This window comes from Canis lupus, chromosome 9 (genome assembly GCF_003254725.2).
Source record: "Canis lupus dingo isolate Sandy chromosome 9, ASM325472v2, whole genome shotgun sequence".
Taxonomy (NCBI): domain Eukaryota; kingdom Metazoa; phylum Chordata; class Mammalia; order Carnivora; family Canidae; genus Canis; species Canis lupus.
The window spans coordinates 35,450,297-35,466,789 of record NC_064251.1 but is presented as its reverse complement, the minus strand read 5'-3'; the positions used below and the strand labels follow the sequence as shown (position 1 = coordinate 35,466,789).

The 16,493-nt window shown below is 35.5% G+C and overlaps 1 protein-coding gene across 7 annotated transcripts in view; it reads right to left on the bottom strand.

Annotated features, from left to right (window-relative positions):
• VMP1 (vacuole membrane protein 1) overlaps window positions 1–16,493 on the bottom strand; it is a 144,421-nt gene that overhangs the window by 69,744 nt on the left and 58,184 nt on the right. For all 7 annotated transcript variants that reach the window (XM_025440664.3, XM_049114166.1, XM_025440665.3 and 4 more), the window contains one exon: window positions 11,130–11,261. In XM_025440664.3, the coding sequence (XP_025296449.1) occupies window positions 11,130–11,261 (132 nt within the window). The remainder of the gene's footprint in view (window positions 1–11,129; window positions 11,262–16,493) is intronic.

The following is a 16,493-nucleotide window of genomic DNA, read 5'->3' as shown; positions in this document are numbered from 1 at the left end:
CATTCATATTACTCATTCTCCTTAATTCCCTGTTCTAGCTGGTTGATTCAACTTTTCTATATTTTACTGCTCTTATCAAATTGAGGGTTTTCAAAATACATGTATCTGTGAGGAGATTATAACACCAAAGTCAGATAAACTTTTGGATCATTGTGAAACTGAATAGTATGAAAAAATTTTAAATCACAACCAATACGATATAAATAAAAAAAGGTCATTAAAGTTATAGCTTAACAAATAAAAACCTAGTATCTTTTTATGTACCAGAAACATTTAGAAATAAATAATATCCAATTTATACCAATAAAGTGTAAGACAAAACTAAGATAGCCATACCACTGGGAAAATGTTGAAATGATATATACATAGCTAGTTACTTAAAGGTGAAAAAGTCAGATTTCTATATTATATGATAAATAAAAATATTTTAATAAATATATAAGGGTAAAAGAATCAAACCATAAAAATATTAAAGGGGAATATGGCTGAATATTCACTACATAATCATAAGGGTTCAGCAAGATAATTTTAGACATTATTCCAAAAGGAAAAGTCTAAGATATTAGAATTTTTAAAAAAGTAAACATGGGACACCTAAGTGGCTCAATGGTGGGGTGCCTGTCTTTGGCTCAGGGTGTGATCCTGGATTCCCAGGTTCGAGTCCCACGCAGCGCTCCCTGCATGGAAACTGCTTCTCTCTTTGCCTGTGTCTCTGCCTTTCTCTGTGTCTCTCATGAATGGATGAATAAAAATCTTTAAAAATCAATCAATCAATCAATCAGTCAATCAAATAAAAAAGTACACTTCTTTATCCAAGAAGTAAAAGATAAGAACACTCAGAATAAACAATATGGAAAAAATAGTGGAAGCATATGACAAAAGGAATCTCCTTAAAAATATCAATCAACAACAAAGTGAGACATACACTAAATATAAAAACTGGGTAAAGAAACCAGTTAGATGAAAGTTTTCTTCTTTCTTTTTTTTGTTTATCTGTATTTTCATCATGTCATACAAAGAATACTTTATAACCAGGAAGAAAGCTGTTATAAAAAGCAAAGATGTGGAAAATATTTAATGACACTGAAAAAGGTCCATAGGATGTTTTTACTTTTTACTTACTAATTAATTAATTAATTATAGGATAGGCGGTCACCAACCCAACTGAACTCACGGCTACAGCTGAGTATTTTTTTTTAAGATTTTATTTATTTATTCATAAATAGACACAGAGACAGAGGGAGAGACATAGGCTCCCTACGGGGAGCCCAATGTGGGACTCGATCCCTGGACCTTGGACCTGGGATCATGCCCTGAGCCAAAGGCGAAGGCAGATGCTTAAACACTGAGCTACCCAGGCATCCCCATAGGATGTGTTTATATTCAAAACAAGTCACAAAGCAATAAACAGATTCACTCTTATAGATGCTTATAGGAAAACAGACTGAAGGATGGAAGAATTATTTTTAAATATACAGACAAATTTTCCACAATGACCTGTGTCACTTCATAATAAAACACAGCTTTATTATTTATTATTTTTATTTTTTAAAAGATTTTATTTATTTATTTTTGAGAGAGATGGAGCATGAACAGGAATAGGGGCAGAGGGAGAAGCACACCCCTACTAACTGGGGAGTCTAACATAGGGCTAGTCCCAGGATCACAACCTGAGCTGAAAGGCAGATGCCCAACCAACTGAGCCACCTAGGTACCCCAAGAACACAATTTTTAAAATCAGTATCAAATGTCTATGACATACATGTGAAAAAAGGAACTTCAGACTAATATTTATGGTATGATTCTAGTTTTTATTTTTAAAAGTTATATATGGAAAGAAAACAGTCTAGAATGTGGTGATTATTATACTACTCTGGGAAGTAGGCATGTGGGCTTTCACTTTTTGCTTTTACTACTTCTGGAATGTTCCAATCCTATTATTTTAAGCATTAATGTACTTTTAAAATATGCAAATTTGGAAAAATAACAGAAGCAAAGACTCTAAGACAAATTTGTTACTGAAAACATAAAAAGGGATGGCTGGGTGGCTCAGGGGTTGAGTATCTGCCTTTGGCTCAGGGAGTGATCCCAGATTTCCAGGATCAAGACCCACACTGGGCTCCTTACATGGAACCTGCTTCTCCTCCCTCTGCCTGTGTCTCTGACTCTCTTTCTGTGTCTCTCATGAATAAATAAAATCTTAAAAAAGGAAGAAAACATAAAAAAATGTTTTTAAGATTACTGTTTACAAATAAAATGACAAAAAATCCTTGTAAATTGTTACAAATTTAATTGCATAGTGAAAAACCTTAAAAACAAAAATGAGAATGTGTCACAAAAGTGTATCAAATAGCTGAGGTATAATAGATCTTACTTGGACATAGTAACAGTCCACAGTGTTTCCAAGAACAAACAAAAACAAAAACTTATTTCTTTTTTTTTTTTTTTTTTTTTTTTTTTTTTTTTTCTTACAAAACTTATTTCTGCTAAGCCATAATTAGAAACTCTTCTTTAAATGATTTAAAACATTAGGACTCTGACAGATAATTCATAATGTGGAAAACTGGCAATAATCACCTCTCCAACTATTCTACTTCCATCCTCTATAACCACAAAATAAATAAATGAAAATTATAAACCTCACACAACCCCTTGTCTAAACCTGGGGAAAAAAATACAGGGATAACTATACTCACATATGCTAAAATCTATAATGAACCACAGAACTGATGAAAACTGGTCAAAAAAAAAAAAAAAAAAAAAAGGAAAGGCCATAAAGAAAGAAAAATCAAATACAGAAGAAAACAAATTTTAATTTAGTTCTTCACTTTTTATTGCATTAACCTAGAGGAAAATGTTGCTATGTTGTTGTACAGTAAGCAGAAAACTAATCTAGATGTCAGAAAACTGGGTTGGGTGCTGGTTCTGAGATTCACTATATGTTCTTGAATGTGCTTCCTGCCAAATCAGGAAAAATATCTCAACTTCAGAATTGTACTGTGGCACTTCATTTAAGGGTCTTATACATAGTTTTATTGAAATCAATAGTTGTCAGGGATGAAGAATTAGTCTTTTATCATATTACTTCATTTAATTATTTTGTAAAACTGGTTGACAATACATATAACTGTATTTCTGGGTAGAAATTTTCTATTTATTTATTTATTTATTTATTTATTATTTTTAAAAAAGATTTTATTTATTTATTCATGAGAGAGAGAGGCAGAGACACAGGCAGAGGGAGAAGCAGGCTCCATGCAGGGAGCCTGATGTGGGACTCAATCCCAGGACTCCAGGATCACACCCTGGGCCAAAGGCAGGCACCAAACCGCTGAGCCACCCAGGGATTTCCCTGCATAGAAATTTTAAATGAAACATTCATAAAGAATATATAACAACTTCTTGGATGCCTGGGTTGCTCAGCAGTTGAGTGTCCGCCTTTGGATCAGGGCATGATCTGGGAGAGAAGGAACCTGTTTCTCCCTCTACCGTCCCTGCTTCTCTCTTTATCTCTCAGGAAAAAATAAATAGAGTATTAAAATACAAAAAAGAATATTTAACTTCTTTTTTTTTTTTTTTAAAGATTTTATGTATTTATTCCTGAGAGACACACACACAGAGAGAGAGGCAGAGACACAGGCAGAGGGAGAAGCAGGCTCCATGCGGGGAGCCTGACGTGGGACTTGATCCCCGGTCTCCAGGATCATGCCCTGGACTGACGGTGGCGCTAAACCGTTGGGCCACCGGGGCTGCCCGAATATTTAACTTCTGATTTAAGGACATGAAAAAGAATGCCCACACTTTGCTTACTTGGTTTTTCAATATAAGCCAATATAAAGTTAAGGAATAAGAAATATACAGCTTATCCTAAAACAGTGATTGTAATTATTGGCTTTATAGTATAAAAGCAGCCAAACCTCATAACCATCAGAAGACAGTGTGCAGGCTGGTTTCCACAACTCAAAACCATCAAAGCAGAATTAGAGAAGATCCAGTCAAAAAATAACTAAAATAATCAGGGCTGTAATAGATGAGCAAAAAAGATTACTGCCCTAATGGTAAAGAAAGATTAAGTATCTTTAAGACTCAAAAGTCTTCAAAAGCTCAAATCATACATACAAGATGAAGAATAATTAACTTTGGGGCAGCCCGGGTGGCTCAGCAGTTTAGTGCTGCCTTTGGCCGAGGTCATGATCCTAGAAACCCGGGATCAAGTCCCCACGTCCGGCTCCCTGCATGGAGCCTGCTTCTCCCTCTGCCTGTGTCTCTGCCGCCCACCCCCCCGTCTCTCATGAATGAATGAATGAATGAATGAATGAATAAATCTTAAAAAAAGAATAATTAATTTTATCAAATTTTAGAGGATCTGAGTTTTTAGAGATTGAGCTTTTAGATGTTAACAAGTTTACAGAATGTATTATTTATAATCCCAGAATTAAAAACTTGTAAAGAATGAAATGAGTCATCCAGTTAGTATTCTACACAACGCAGGAAGTGCTGTGCATGGATCCATGAAAGATATTACAGAGAGAGATAAGGCATTCATTCTTTTCGAAATAGCAATTCCATTTGTACACAATTAAAGTTGATAGGCAGTTGTTTTAACAACATTGAGCCATTGTAGGCCTCAGAAAACCTCTACCCACTAATTCTAAGACAAAGTTTACCTCTATAGTTTCAGCATGACTATATCCTCTTGTCACAGGAGAGACAACTTTTGGATATGTGACAAGTTCATCATTTCCCCCATTCAAATAAATATGTCTAAATTATTTTCTTTTTTTAAAGATTTTAGTTATTTATTCATGAGAGACACAGAAAGAGAGAGGGAGAAGCAGGCTCCTCACAGGGAGCCCAATATGGGACTCAATCCTGGAACCCCAGAATCACGGCGTGAGCCGAAGGCATACGCTCAACTGCTGAGCCACCCAGGCATCATTGTCTAAATTCTTTTCAACAACTTCTTACATTATACACATTCAAGATCATTTACCACCCCATTCCCCTCCTATAAAGAAATTCTGGTTTGCCAATGATATATCCTATTAAAAAAATATTTTTAAAAGATTTTATTTATTTATTCATGAGAGACACAGAGAGGCAGAGGCACAGGCAGAGGGAGAAGCAGGCTCCATGCAGGAAGCCCAGTTTGGGAGTTGATCATGGAACTCCAGGATCATGCCCTGAGCTGAAGGCAGATGCTCAACTGCTAAGCCACCCAGGTGTCCCTCCTATTAAAAATATTACAGGAAGGTTCCCACTACAAGATAATCAAATAAGACCTTTGTCCCTGTGGTAGATTAGAGAAGGCTGCAAATTCTTCCTTACTCCTCTCACTAAGAGGTGGAATTTAATTTGACTCTCTGAATTTGGGTTAACTTTAGTGACTTACTTGGCCTACAAAATGTGGCAAGGTGATTGAGATTTCTGAGATTATGTCAACTAAGAAACCTTATATCTTTCACCTAAATTCCTTCGGAACAGATGTTTTTGTAACTCAAGTGCCATGGTATGAGGAAGCCCAAAAATCTCCATGAAGAATAACTTGAAATCCCAAACCAAGAGTCCAGCTGAACTCCAAGCCAACAGCCAGCATCAATTTGTCAGTCATGTAAGTAAACCATCTTAAAAGTCAATTCTGGGGATCCCAGTGGTTTAGTGCCTGCCTTTGGCCCAGGGCATGATTCCGGAGACCAGGATCGAGTCCTGAATCGGGCTCCCTGCATGGAGCCTGCTTCTCCCTCTGCCTGTGTCTCTGCCTCTTGCTCATTCTGTGTCTCTCATGAATAAATAAATAAAAATCTTAAAAAAAAAAGTAAATTCTCTAATTTACAGTCAAACTCGTTTCAACAAATTTCACATCTGTGAGCACTATAAATGTTCTTGTTTAAAACCACTTAATATTGGGCAGCCCGGGTGGCTTAGCGGTTTAGCGCTGCCTTCAGCCCAGGGTGTGATCCTGGAGACCTGGGATCAAGTTCCACATCAGGATCCCTGCATGGAGCCTGCTTCTCCCTCTCCCTGTGTCTCTGCCTCTCTCTCTCTCTCTGTGTCTCTCTTGAATAAATAAAAATTAAAAAAAAAAAAAAACACTTAATATTGGCATAGTTTGTTACTCAGCAAGAGATAGCTGGAACACCTCCTATCTTAATAATAAGCCCCCAAAACAAAAAAAAATAGAAACATGAACTCTGTCTTTGATGAAATGAACATTAATGAAGGTAAGGAAAGATGGAAAAAATATTATACCTGAGAACCTACAGTGAAGGATTTGAAAGAGAAGCAAAGTGATGCATATTACATAACTCCAAAAAGGATTTTTGGCTGAAATGCAGGAGAGGCTGAGGTAGGGCTAAAACCAGAGAGACTGTATTTTTTTTTTAAGATTATTTATTTTAGTGAGGGAGCGCCATTGGTGAGAGGGGCTGAGGGAGAAAGAGAAAAGCAGATTCCTTGCTAACTAAGTGCAGAGCCTGATGCAGGGCTCAATCTTATGACCCTGAGATCGTGATCTCAGCCAAAATCAAGAGTCAGACATTTCAACCAACTGAGTCCCCAAGGAGACTGTATAAGTAGACTCCCAGGTCCCCTCACTACTTAGCACAGCCAGATAATTCCTCCTAGTCCCATAAAAGACATCAAGTATAGTCTCTAGATAAAGTGAACCAAAAGGTTCTGGGCTCAGGACATGTTTGTGTAGGTATCTAGACTAAACACTAACGAGTTAAATGGTAAGTCTATATGGTAAATGGTCATCTTTAACCCCACTTCTATAGCCTCGTTTTACAATGTTAGCAACAAAGTTTATATTCCCCAAGCAAAAAATTGGAGAGTCCATCACTAGAGAAAATGAACTATCCCAAATGAAAGAGCCACAGAAACTGATATATGGAGGTTCCAATAAATAAGATGGCCTGCCACTCCTACAACTTGCTTCCACACACATAGCTTCCATTCAACTTTTAAGTGCCTTATTCTTACATATAAACAGAAAAATAAGGATCACAGGTTGGAGGAAAGCTTCCAACAGGAAGCAGAACAAAGGAAAAAACAGAAACAATGCCTGGAGTAACAAAAAAACTGAAGAAACCAAAGAAACTAGGGTATCTTTAAAAACAAAAGAAACTGGGGTGCCCAGGTAGCTCAGTCAGTTAAGTGTCTGACTCTTGATTTTGGCTCAAGTCATGATCTCAGGGTCATGAGACTGAGCCCTGAGTTGGGCTCCATGCTCAGCAGAGTCTGCTTGAGATTCTCTCTCATTTTCCCTCTGCCCCTCCCCTCAGTGCTCATACTCATGAATGCTCTCTCTCTCAAAAACAAATTAATAAATCTTAAAAAAAGACAAGAAATCATTTCTTGGAAATATAGTAAAAATTACTTTTTGAAAATAAATATGACAGTGGAAAACCATTTTAATATTAGAGTTAAAAGATAAAGACCGTGCATGTAAAGTAGAATGTGATAAATATTAGAAGCAAAATTATCAAAAAAAATTTAAAAGGATGAATGTTGGAGGCCCAACACCAAAATAATAAGAATTACAGAAAGCAAAAATAGAGACTAAAAAGGTGAATAGACACAGAAAAAATACAAGAACATTTCCCCAAACAAATGGACTCTAGATTGACAAGCTTCTGAGTGCTTAGAATAAAACTTTAAAATTTAAAATTTTAAAGACCCATACCTCAGATAATGAATCTAACAGTATATAGAGAAGAAAATAAAATAACCTAAAAAGACTGTCTATGAAGAAGAGTCAGGATGGCATTAGCTCCAACAATATCAACATCAGAGGTCTAAAGATAATTGAGCAATGACTTCCAAATTCTAAGTTAAAACAATGATTTTCAACTTAGAATACTACATTCAGTTATTAAGTGTGAGTAAAGGACACAGTATTTTCAGAATTTCCATCGACTCAATCTTTCTCAGGAAGCTATGGTAGAATGTGTTCAACCAAAATGAGGGAGTAAATTAAGAAAGAAGAAAACAAGTGGCCCTGGCTGGTTCACTTGGAAGAGTCTGCAACTCTTGGTCGTGAGGTTGAGCCTCATGTTGGGAGTAGAAATTACAAAAATAAAAAAAGAAAGAAAGGGAAAAAACAGCAAAAACAAAAGAAAGAAGACAAGAGATCCAAACTGTAAAAGCAGTAACTGTGCAAAGGGAATCCAAGAGAATACAGTCCAGATTACAGTGTGTGTACAGGGCGCTAGCTCCTGAGTGAGGACTCCCAAGAAAGAAGACAGAACTGATAATATTTTATAGGTTTCACCAAGTGGAAAGTGATAAAGAAAGGTGTTTTGCAGGGACGTCTGGGTGGCTCAGTGGTTGAGCGTCTGCCTTTGGTTCAGGGTGTGAGTCCCTGGAGTCCCGGGATTGAGTCCCACATCAGGCTCCCTGGATGGAGCCTGCTTCTCCCTCTGCCTATGTCTCTGCCTCTCTCTCTGTGTCTCTCATGAATAAATAAATAAAATATTAAAAAAAAAAAAGAAAGAAACAAAGTGTTTTGCAGAGCTGGTAGAATGGAGAGAAGAAATTGAAAAAACTATGCAAATGAAAAACTGTTAATTCCACAACAAAAAGTTAAAAAAAAAAGGAAAACAAAAATAGTATATTAGTTGACTTAACAGAAAACAATACTTATGCCTATTTGGCATCCAATCCATAGCATAAAAATTTTAAACTGCAAGGATCCTAGACTTATTCTACTTTCAGTTTGCTCATTTAATATAGATGGAGAGAGGAGTTTTTGAGATGTTAAATGACATACATTATTATTGCCACAATTCCAAATGTATCAGTTGTTACTACTGAAAATACTTAGCCATTTAGTCTACAGTTGAACATGGTTTCAGTAATTGGAATATACCAATGGCATTCTGAGTTCTGGTTCTAGCTCTACTTCTAAGTGTGTAAAATTAGGGAGGTAACAACTTCTAGATCTGAAGTTTTCAATAAAATTAGAAGAAAGGTACCTTTCCATATAAGGGTTAAATTAGATATTGGATTTTAAAAGGCATTAAAATAATTTAAAAATTGTTTTATATTAGTAACAACTATTAGCATTAATATAAGCATTATGTTGTGAGGAAAAGAGACATAATACCTGGTTGATAGATAAGGCAAAGCAAATACCAAGGCCAACTTGTCTCTTTCTACACAGAGCAGATGCTCAAATCTCTCTGATTCATTTGTTTTATGTTTGGTTATTTGGCTATTCTATATTCATATTTGAAATTTTTCCTTTTTTTTAAAGATTTTATTTATTTTTTCATGAGAGACAGAGAGAGAGAGAGAAAGAGAGAGAGAGAGAGAGAGGCAGAGACACAGGCAGAGGGAGAAGCAGGCTCCATGCAGAGATCCTGATGTGGAACTCGATCCCAGGTCTCTAGGATCACACCCTGGGCTGAAGATGGCGCTAAACTGCTGAGCCACCAGGGCTGCCCCTCAAAATGCCTTTTTAAAAAGCCCATCTGTCATTAAAATATATATTTTCTTCCCCCTCGAGGGTAATGGTTTTTTTTGAGCCTCAGGTTCCACTCAGAGGAAAACTATGAACTCATTCCTAATAAAAATGTGTGTCTGCTCACGTGGGTACACGCACTTAAAAACACAAAACAGTAAGACAACTTTTCACAAATTATTATTATTATTTTTTAAGACTTTATTTATTTATTTATGAGAGAAACAGAGAGAAGGCAGAGACATAGGCAGAGGGAGAAGCAGGCTCCTTGCAGGGAGCCTGACATGGGACTTGATCCTGGCTGGAACTCTGGGATCATGCCCTGAGCCTAAGGCAGATGGCTCAACTGCTGAGCCACCCAGGCATCCCAGTAAGACAACTTTTCCATTTCATTTCACTGGAAAGGGAGATCTATTTTATATATAATAATTCAAAAATCTCTTTTATATCCTTTTTATTTTTGACTATGTTGATTTCTACTATCATTCCTAAGATGGAGACTCAATCAGTTAATAATATTCTTAGTAATTTTCCTACAAAGAATAAAATACCTATTTTATAACATTAAGATACAAGTTGATACATAGTTTATATTCAGGTATAAAGGCCACAGCCTTTCTTCCCTCTCACTGTTAAAGGATTAGTATATTATATTGTCCTTTCTTTCTTAATAATATACTTACACACACACACACACACACACACACACACACACGATACAGGGCTCTATCCCAGGACCGTGGGATTATGACTCAAGCCGAAGGCAGATGCCCAACTGACTGAGCCACTCAAGTTGCTCAGTTTTTTTAAAAGTTAATTTCTATGCCCAATGTGGGGTTCAAATTGATGACCTCAAGATCAAGAATCACAGTCTCTACTGACTGAGCCAACCTGGTGTCCCAAAAATCTTTTTTTTTTTTTTTTAAGTAATCTTTACTCTCAACATGGGCCTGAACTCATGACCCTGAGATCAAGAGATGCATGTTCTACCAACTGAGCTGACCTTGTAATTGTCCTTTCTTAATTAGGAATTCCAAATAATTTCCTCTAACATGGCAAATTTTTTTTTTTTTTTAAGATTTTATTTATTTATTCATGAGAGACACAGGCAGAGGAAGAAGCAGGTTCCATGCAGGAAGCCTGACGTGGGACTCGATCTTGGGTCTCCAGGATCACGCCCTGGGCTGAAGGCGGAGTTAAACCGCTGAGCCACCTGGGCTGCCCTAACATGGCAAACTATTTTGATGTTATTCTCAAAAACTTAATTTACAAGTTCTACTATTTTGGACTCATAACCTGACCCATCTACTTGTCCTTTTTATTTTGTTAGTGGTCTGCTTGGTAATACTTAAAAACACATAATGGATAAAGAAATGTTTCAGTTCCTTAACTTCATTGGCAACATCAACTTACCCTACTTTCTGGCCAGGTGTTTCAGCTTAATGTGAGTTGTCTTGTGGACTTTCTGTATCTCTCTATTCTAAAATCAAGATTATAATCACTTTTATACTTCAGCTTTTCTGAATATTCTATCCCAAACCCTGTATTTTCTATTTTTACACTGGTAATTTTCTTCTGCAAAGTAACTATTAACAATTTCACCTTAGCCATAAATTCTTTCAGGATAATTAAGGTATTCTGTTTTTTTTTTTCCTACTGTTCTTACTTGTGCAGTCTCTGCGTGTTCCAGCATTTCTTCGAATTCCTGATACTCTTCATCATCTGGTTCAGCACCTGAGAGGCGAGCTGCCCTTGCCATGAAATATGGAGGCAGCTCTCCAATTGCTGTACCGATACCCTATGTGAAAAAACCAAAATATTCACATGAGATTCTGTTGCCAACACAATGACACTACACAGAACAAATCTATATTTTTCTATATCACCAAAAGCATGATAAGATGTATGTGTTAGGGAGGAAAGCATATACTACATAATCAAGAGCACGTAAGTGTGATTCCTGGCCCTTATATTGATCTATGCAATGTCAGACAAGGTAATATACATTAAAATCTTAGATAATATCTGGTGCATTGCAAACACTAAATGTTAGTTCTCTAGCATCTCTACTTACACTGTTATTTCTGCCAATTTTCCCCTTTTCAAATTTTCAAATGATTTGGTAATGAGTATTCACTAATAGAACTGTTAGATAAAATATTAAAATTTTTTTCAAAAAAATAAAAAATAAAATTTTTTTTTCTGGAAAATCTTCTGGTGTTTAGGGTGTTGCTTTAATCTCAATACAACTTTTTTTTGTGCAGAGTTAAAACTTTTAACAAATCGTGGTCAGGAAGCCCCTTGAAAACTCAACATTAGGACAGATAAATTTTCACCACAGGAAAAAGTGTTTATTTCCTCAGGACATTGAGTGACTCATGTTTCAGTCACTTTGTGGATTCTTGTTTTTGAAGAGAATTTTTTTTTTTCAATCAACTCAGGACATAAGGATGAAAACAAGGTAAGAGAATCATGAACTTGATTTGGACTTAAAAGGCTTAAATACAAGATAGATAATAATGTAAAAGGTACACAGTCTCCAGGAAAATTCACAAATTTGAACCATCCTTCTCTGCCTTGAGTCATAGTGAATGAAAAAGCTTTCGTAGTTCTCAGCAGCAATTTTAGGTCTATTTTCTCTGTACTATAACTATGTCCTCAAATGCCTTGAAAAGAATCCCCAAAGAACATTATCAAATTCTAACATTTTGTGCTATATTTTTACACGTGGAATCAACAATCTCCATGTGAAACTTCATTATCCATATGTGAAGCAAGAGTTCTGAAAAAGAATATCCTTAAGCACCAAAAGAATCAGGCTATACTTAATAGAGAGAGAGAGAGAAAGAGAGAGAGAGAGAGATGAGAGGGAGGAGAGACATATACATTGAAGGACATATGAATAAAACACAAATCATATTTACTAAACAAAAAAAAGTTAACATTAGTCAACTTTGGAGAATATGAGAGAACCAATTTATTATTTAAAAAAACAGGTAAAGGGACGCCTGGGTGGCTCAGCAGTTGAGCGTCTGCCTTTGGCTTGGGGCATGATCCCAGGGTCCCGGGATTGAGTCCCACATCAGGCTTCCTTCATGGAACCTGCTTCTCCCTCTACCTGTGTCTCTGCCTCTCTCTTTCTCTCTGTCTCTCATGAATAAATAAATAAAATCTTTAAAAAATAAACATAAATGAATAAAAATTAAAAAACAGATAAAGGCAAAGAATCCATTACTTATCCTGTCTTACCTATATGAAAGATATCTCAGAGTAACCAAATTGGTGAAAAGAAGTTTTTCTTTATAAAAATATTCTAGTCAGAATATTTTTAAAAAATATTTATTTATTCATGACAGACACACACACAAAGAGAAAGAGTGAGAGAGAGAGAGAGAGAGGCAGAGACACAGGCAGAGGGAGAAGCAGGTTGCATGCAGGAAGCCTGGTGTGGGACTTGATCCCGGGACTCCAGGATCATGCCCTGAGCCAAAGGTGACGGTCAACTGCTGAGCCACCCAGGTGTCCCTAGTCAGAACATTTCTGATGTGGTTGGAATACCCCCAGTATATAACCCCTAATAAAACAATGGACTTGTGTAACAATGGTGCTAATGTCAGAAAAAGAAAGACAATCAGACATTATTATACCTTGTGGTAGAAATACACAAGACTATGAAGTGTATTTTTGTAAAAAAAAAAATTTTTTTTTCCAAGCCTCTAATCTATCAACTCACAGGAAACAAAGAGAACAGAACTTTTTTATGTATTTGAACTACACCAATTGGGATACAATCAGTAAAATCCAGATGGTGGGAAACTATATTTGACAAACAACCCAGTATCAATAACAAACAAATTTGAAATGAAAAACAAGGAAATAAACGCAATGAAAAACAAGGAAATAAACGCAATAAAAAAACCTGAACATTAATGGAGTAATGGATTTGAAAAGACTATTCCTAATTTCTCTTGGGTGTGATAATGTTTTTTAAGTCTAAGGTTGATACATTTACAGATGAAATGTGACATGGTATATACGATATGCTTCAAGATAATTGACAACCAAGTGACAAAGGATATAGATAATCAATACTAGTCAGGAATTAGTATTAGCTGAGGTTGGGTGAGATTATTAGATTAATTATATAATTCTCTATACTTAATTTTTTCCCATTACAAAAAATAGGAAGAAAAGTTAATTGCAACATTTTATTCAAAACATGAACTTCTCTTAAAACCTGTTAACTCAAATGTTCAATAGTTCTGAAGGCAATCATATGATTCAAACTCATGACGAAAAAAACAAACAAACTCATGACGAGTTTCCTTAAAATTAAAAAGGAAGTAATAGTAGATTGAAATAAAATCAAGAGCTGCATACTATCTTATGCAGCTCGGTTGACCATATTTATTGTTACTGTTTAATTCTTCTCATGTTTTCCCACATTATCAAGAAACAAGAAGGGTGATCATAAGTCAATACTTGTTTTTTTATGCAAATAAATAAAAGAAATATAGTCATCTAGACAGGTTCCCCAAAACACATTATATCCTAGAAATAAAAGTTTCTTTAATCAGTTATCTGATACTGAAGTCCTATAATTTCATGATTCTTACAAAACAATTTTATAATTCTTGCAAAATCATAACAAAAAGCCAAAACAGAACTGTGGAACACTAAAAACTGCCAGCCTAGGTTTAATTAAGGGGAAGAAATAACTGGCTTCCTTATTGCAAAACAAAGAGGCAAGTGGTTTTTAGTCAAACGACAATTTAGAATGCTCTTCTTAAAGCCATGTGCTCTATATCAATTGATTACCCTGAAATCTCTGCTTCTTGAATTGGAGAAGAGTTTAACGTGCACAAACATGCAAAAGCAAGAGGGAAATATCTTCTTCAAGTGTCAATTTTATTCAAAGATTTGGGGGAGGAGAAAAGTGAATTTTTATCCTTTTAAAAAGTTTTGTCAAGTGGATTCACAAGTAAATCAGCAGTGTTTTGCTTTTCTACATTGGGAATCATAAGTTTAATAATACAAATCTGGAAAGCAGAAAATTATATATATGCTGACTCTCAGAAATTACGGTAGTTTTGTATAATCTGTGTATTAATAATTTTTAAAAACAAAACATATTCCAATTACAAACATAAATCAGAAGTTAAAAGCAGAAGTTAGGAGGGTAAGCTTGAAACCATTGAGAAATTCAGGGCTCTTACACAGCAATGTTTTAAAAAAACTATTTTACCAATTCTAGTAGAATTATCAAGACTGTTTTGCAAATAAAACAGAAAATTTGCTTCCAGTTTCCCTTGAGGTCAGTTTTAAAATGGCTTCAGGAGGGAATGAAATTCTGACAAATGCTACAGCATGGATAAAACCTGAACACATTACACTGAGTTAAATAACCCAGACATGGAAAACAAGTGTTATGTGATTCCATTTAGATGGGGTGTCTAAGATTAGACATATTCAAAGAGGCAGAAAGTAGAATACAGATTAGTCTCCCTATCCCTTGCTCTAGAATAAATAAATCTTTTTAAAAATGGTTAAAATGGTAAAACTTACATTATGTATATTTTACCACAATAAATATCCTCTAACCATGAACTTAACAAATAATGACCTTAAAAGGTGATGCTTTTTATCTAAAAGTCAACACACATGCTCTTTTTCTCCCTTGCCCTGCTGTCCTGCTTTACCCCTTATCATTCCTAGATCTGAACTGGTACACTGCTTCTTCATGGAAATCCTCCCTGAATCACACACTAGGGGAAATTTTTGTTATACAGTATTCTCCTTCATATTTATATACATAATTTTCCCATGATACTCAATTATACATTTTTTTCATAATTATTTCCCTCACTAGAATGTAAAACTCTGTGAGGATAGAAACTGTTCAGTTCTGTTCACTCTGAATCTAAGGTGCTTGGATATATAATAACTGTTATTGGAATTCAAGAGTAAAAAATTTGTGAAGCCATGCATTGGTGGTACATCTAAACTGGGGAAGATCAAAAGATGCAATGAAAAAAAGTAACTAATGATCAGCAATATCAAACAATTCATTTCCGCTTGTTTCAAAGACCCATAGGAATAATTTCAAACTGAGGGTTAGCCCAAGTCTTTTATCTTATCATTGGAAGTACTTCCTATTTTAATAATTTTACTGATTCAGTACATTTATAATGACAGTGAAGTCTGTAAAGACATTTTACTTTGCTAATAAGTACAAATTAGATAAAAATTTCAAATAAGATATAAATTTTAAATCAAGCAAGACATTCTCTTAAAAAAACAGTTGAATATGAACATAAATGGGATCACATTTATAGAAGGGTAAAGTACAAGAATTAAGACCCACACATTCTAATTAGGTTTCTCAACCTCAGTAGTATGAGCTTTTTTATGACTGGGTTCCATTTAACCATTTTAAAATATAAAACTAAGTGGCATTAACTGCATTCACAATATTGTGCAGCTATCATTATTATTATTTACAGTATTTTTCATCACCCAAACAGAAACTCTGCACCTCTTAAGCATTAACTTCTCATTCCCACAACTCTGGTAACATCAAATCTACTTCTTGTCTCTATGAATTTCACTCTTCTATACAATTCACATAAGTGGAATCATATAATATCTGTCTTTCTATGTAATGGCTTATTTCATTTAACATAATGTTTTCAAGGTTCATCCATATTATAGCACAAATCAAAACTCTATTCCATTTTTTTAAAAGATTTTAAAAATTTATTCATGAGAGAATAAATGAGAGAGGCAGAGACACAGGCAGAGGGAGAAGCAGCCACCATGCAGGAAGCCCAACGTGGGACTTGATCTCAGGTCCCCAGGATCAGGCCCTGGGCTGAAGGCGGTGCTAAACTGCTGAGCCACCCGGGCTGCCCAAAACTCTATTCCTTTTTATGGATGAGTAATATTCAATCATATGTATATACTACCTTTTTTTTCCCTTTCTCTTTTAATTCCCTTCCCTCCCTGCTCCAACTGTCAGAGAAGTACCTAG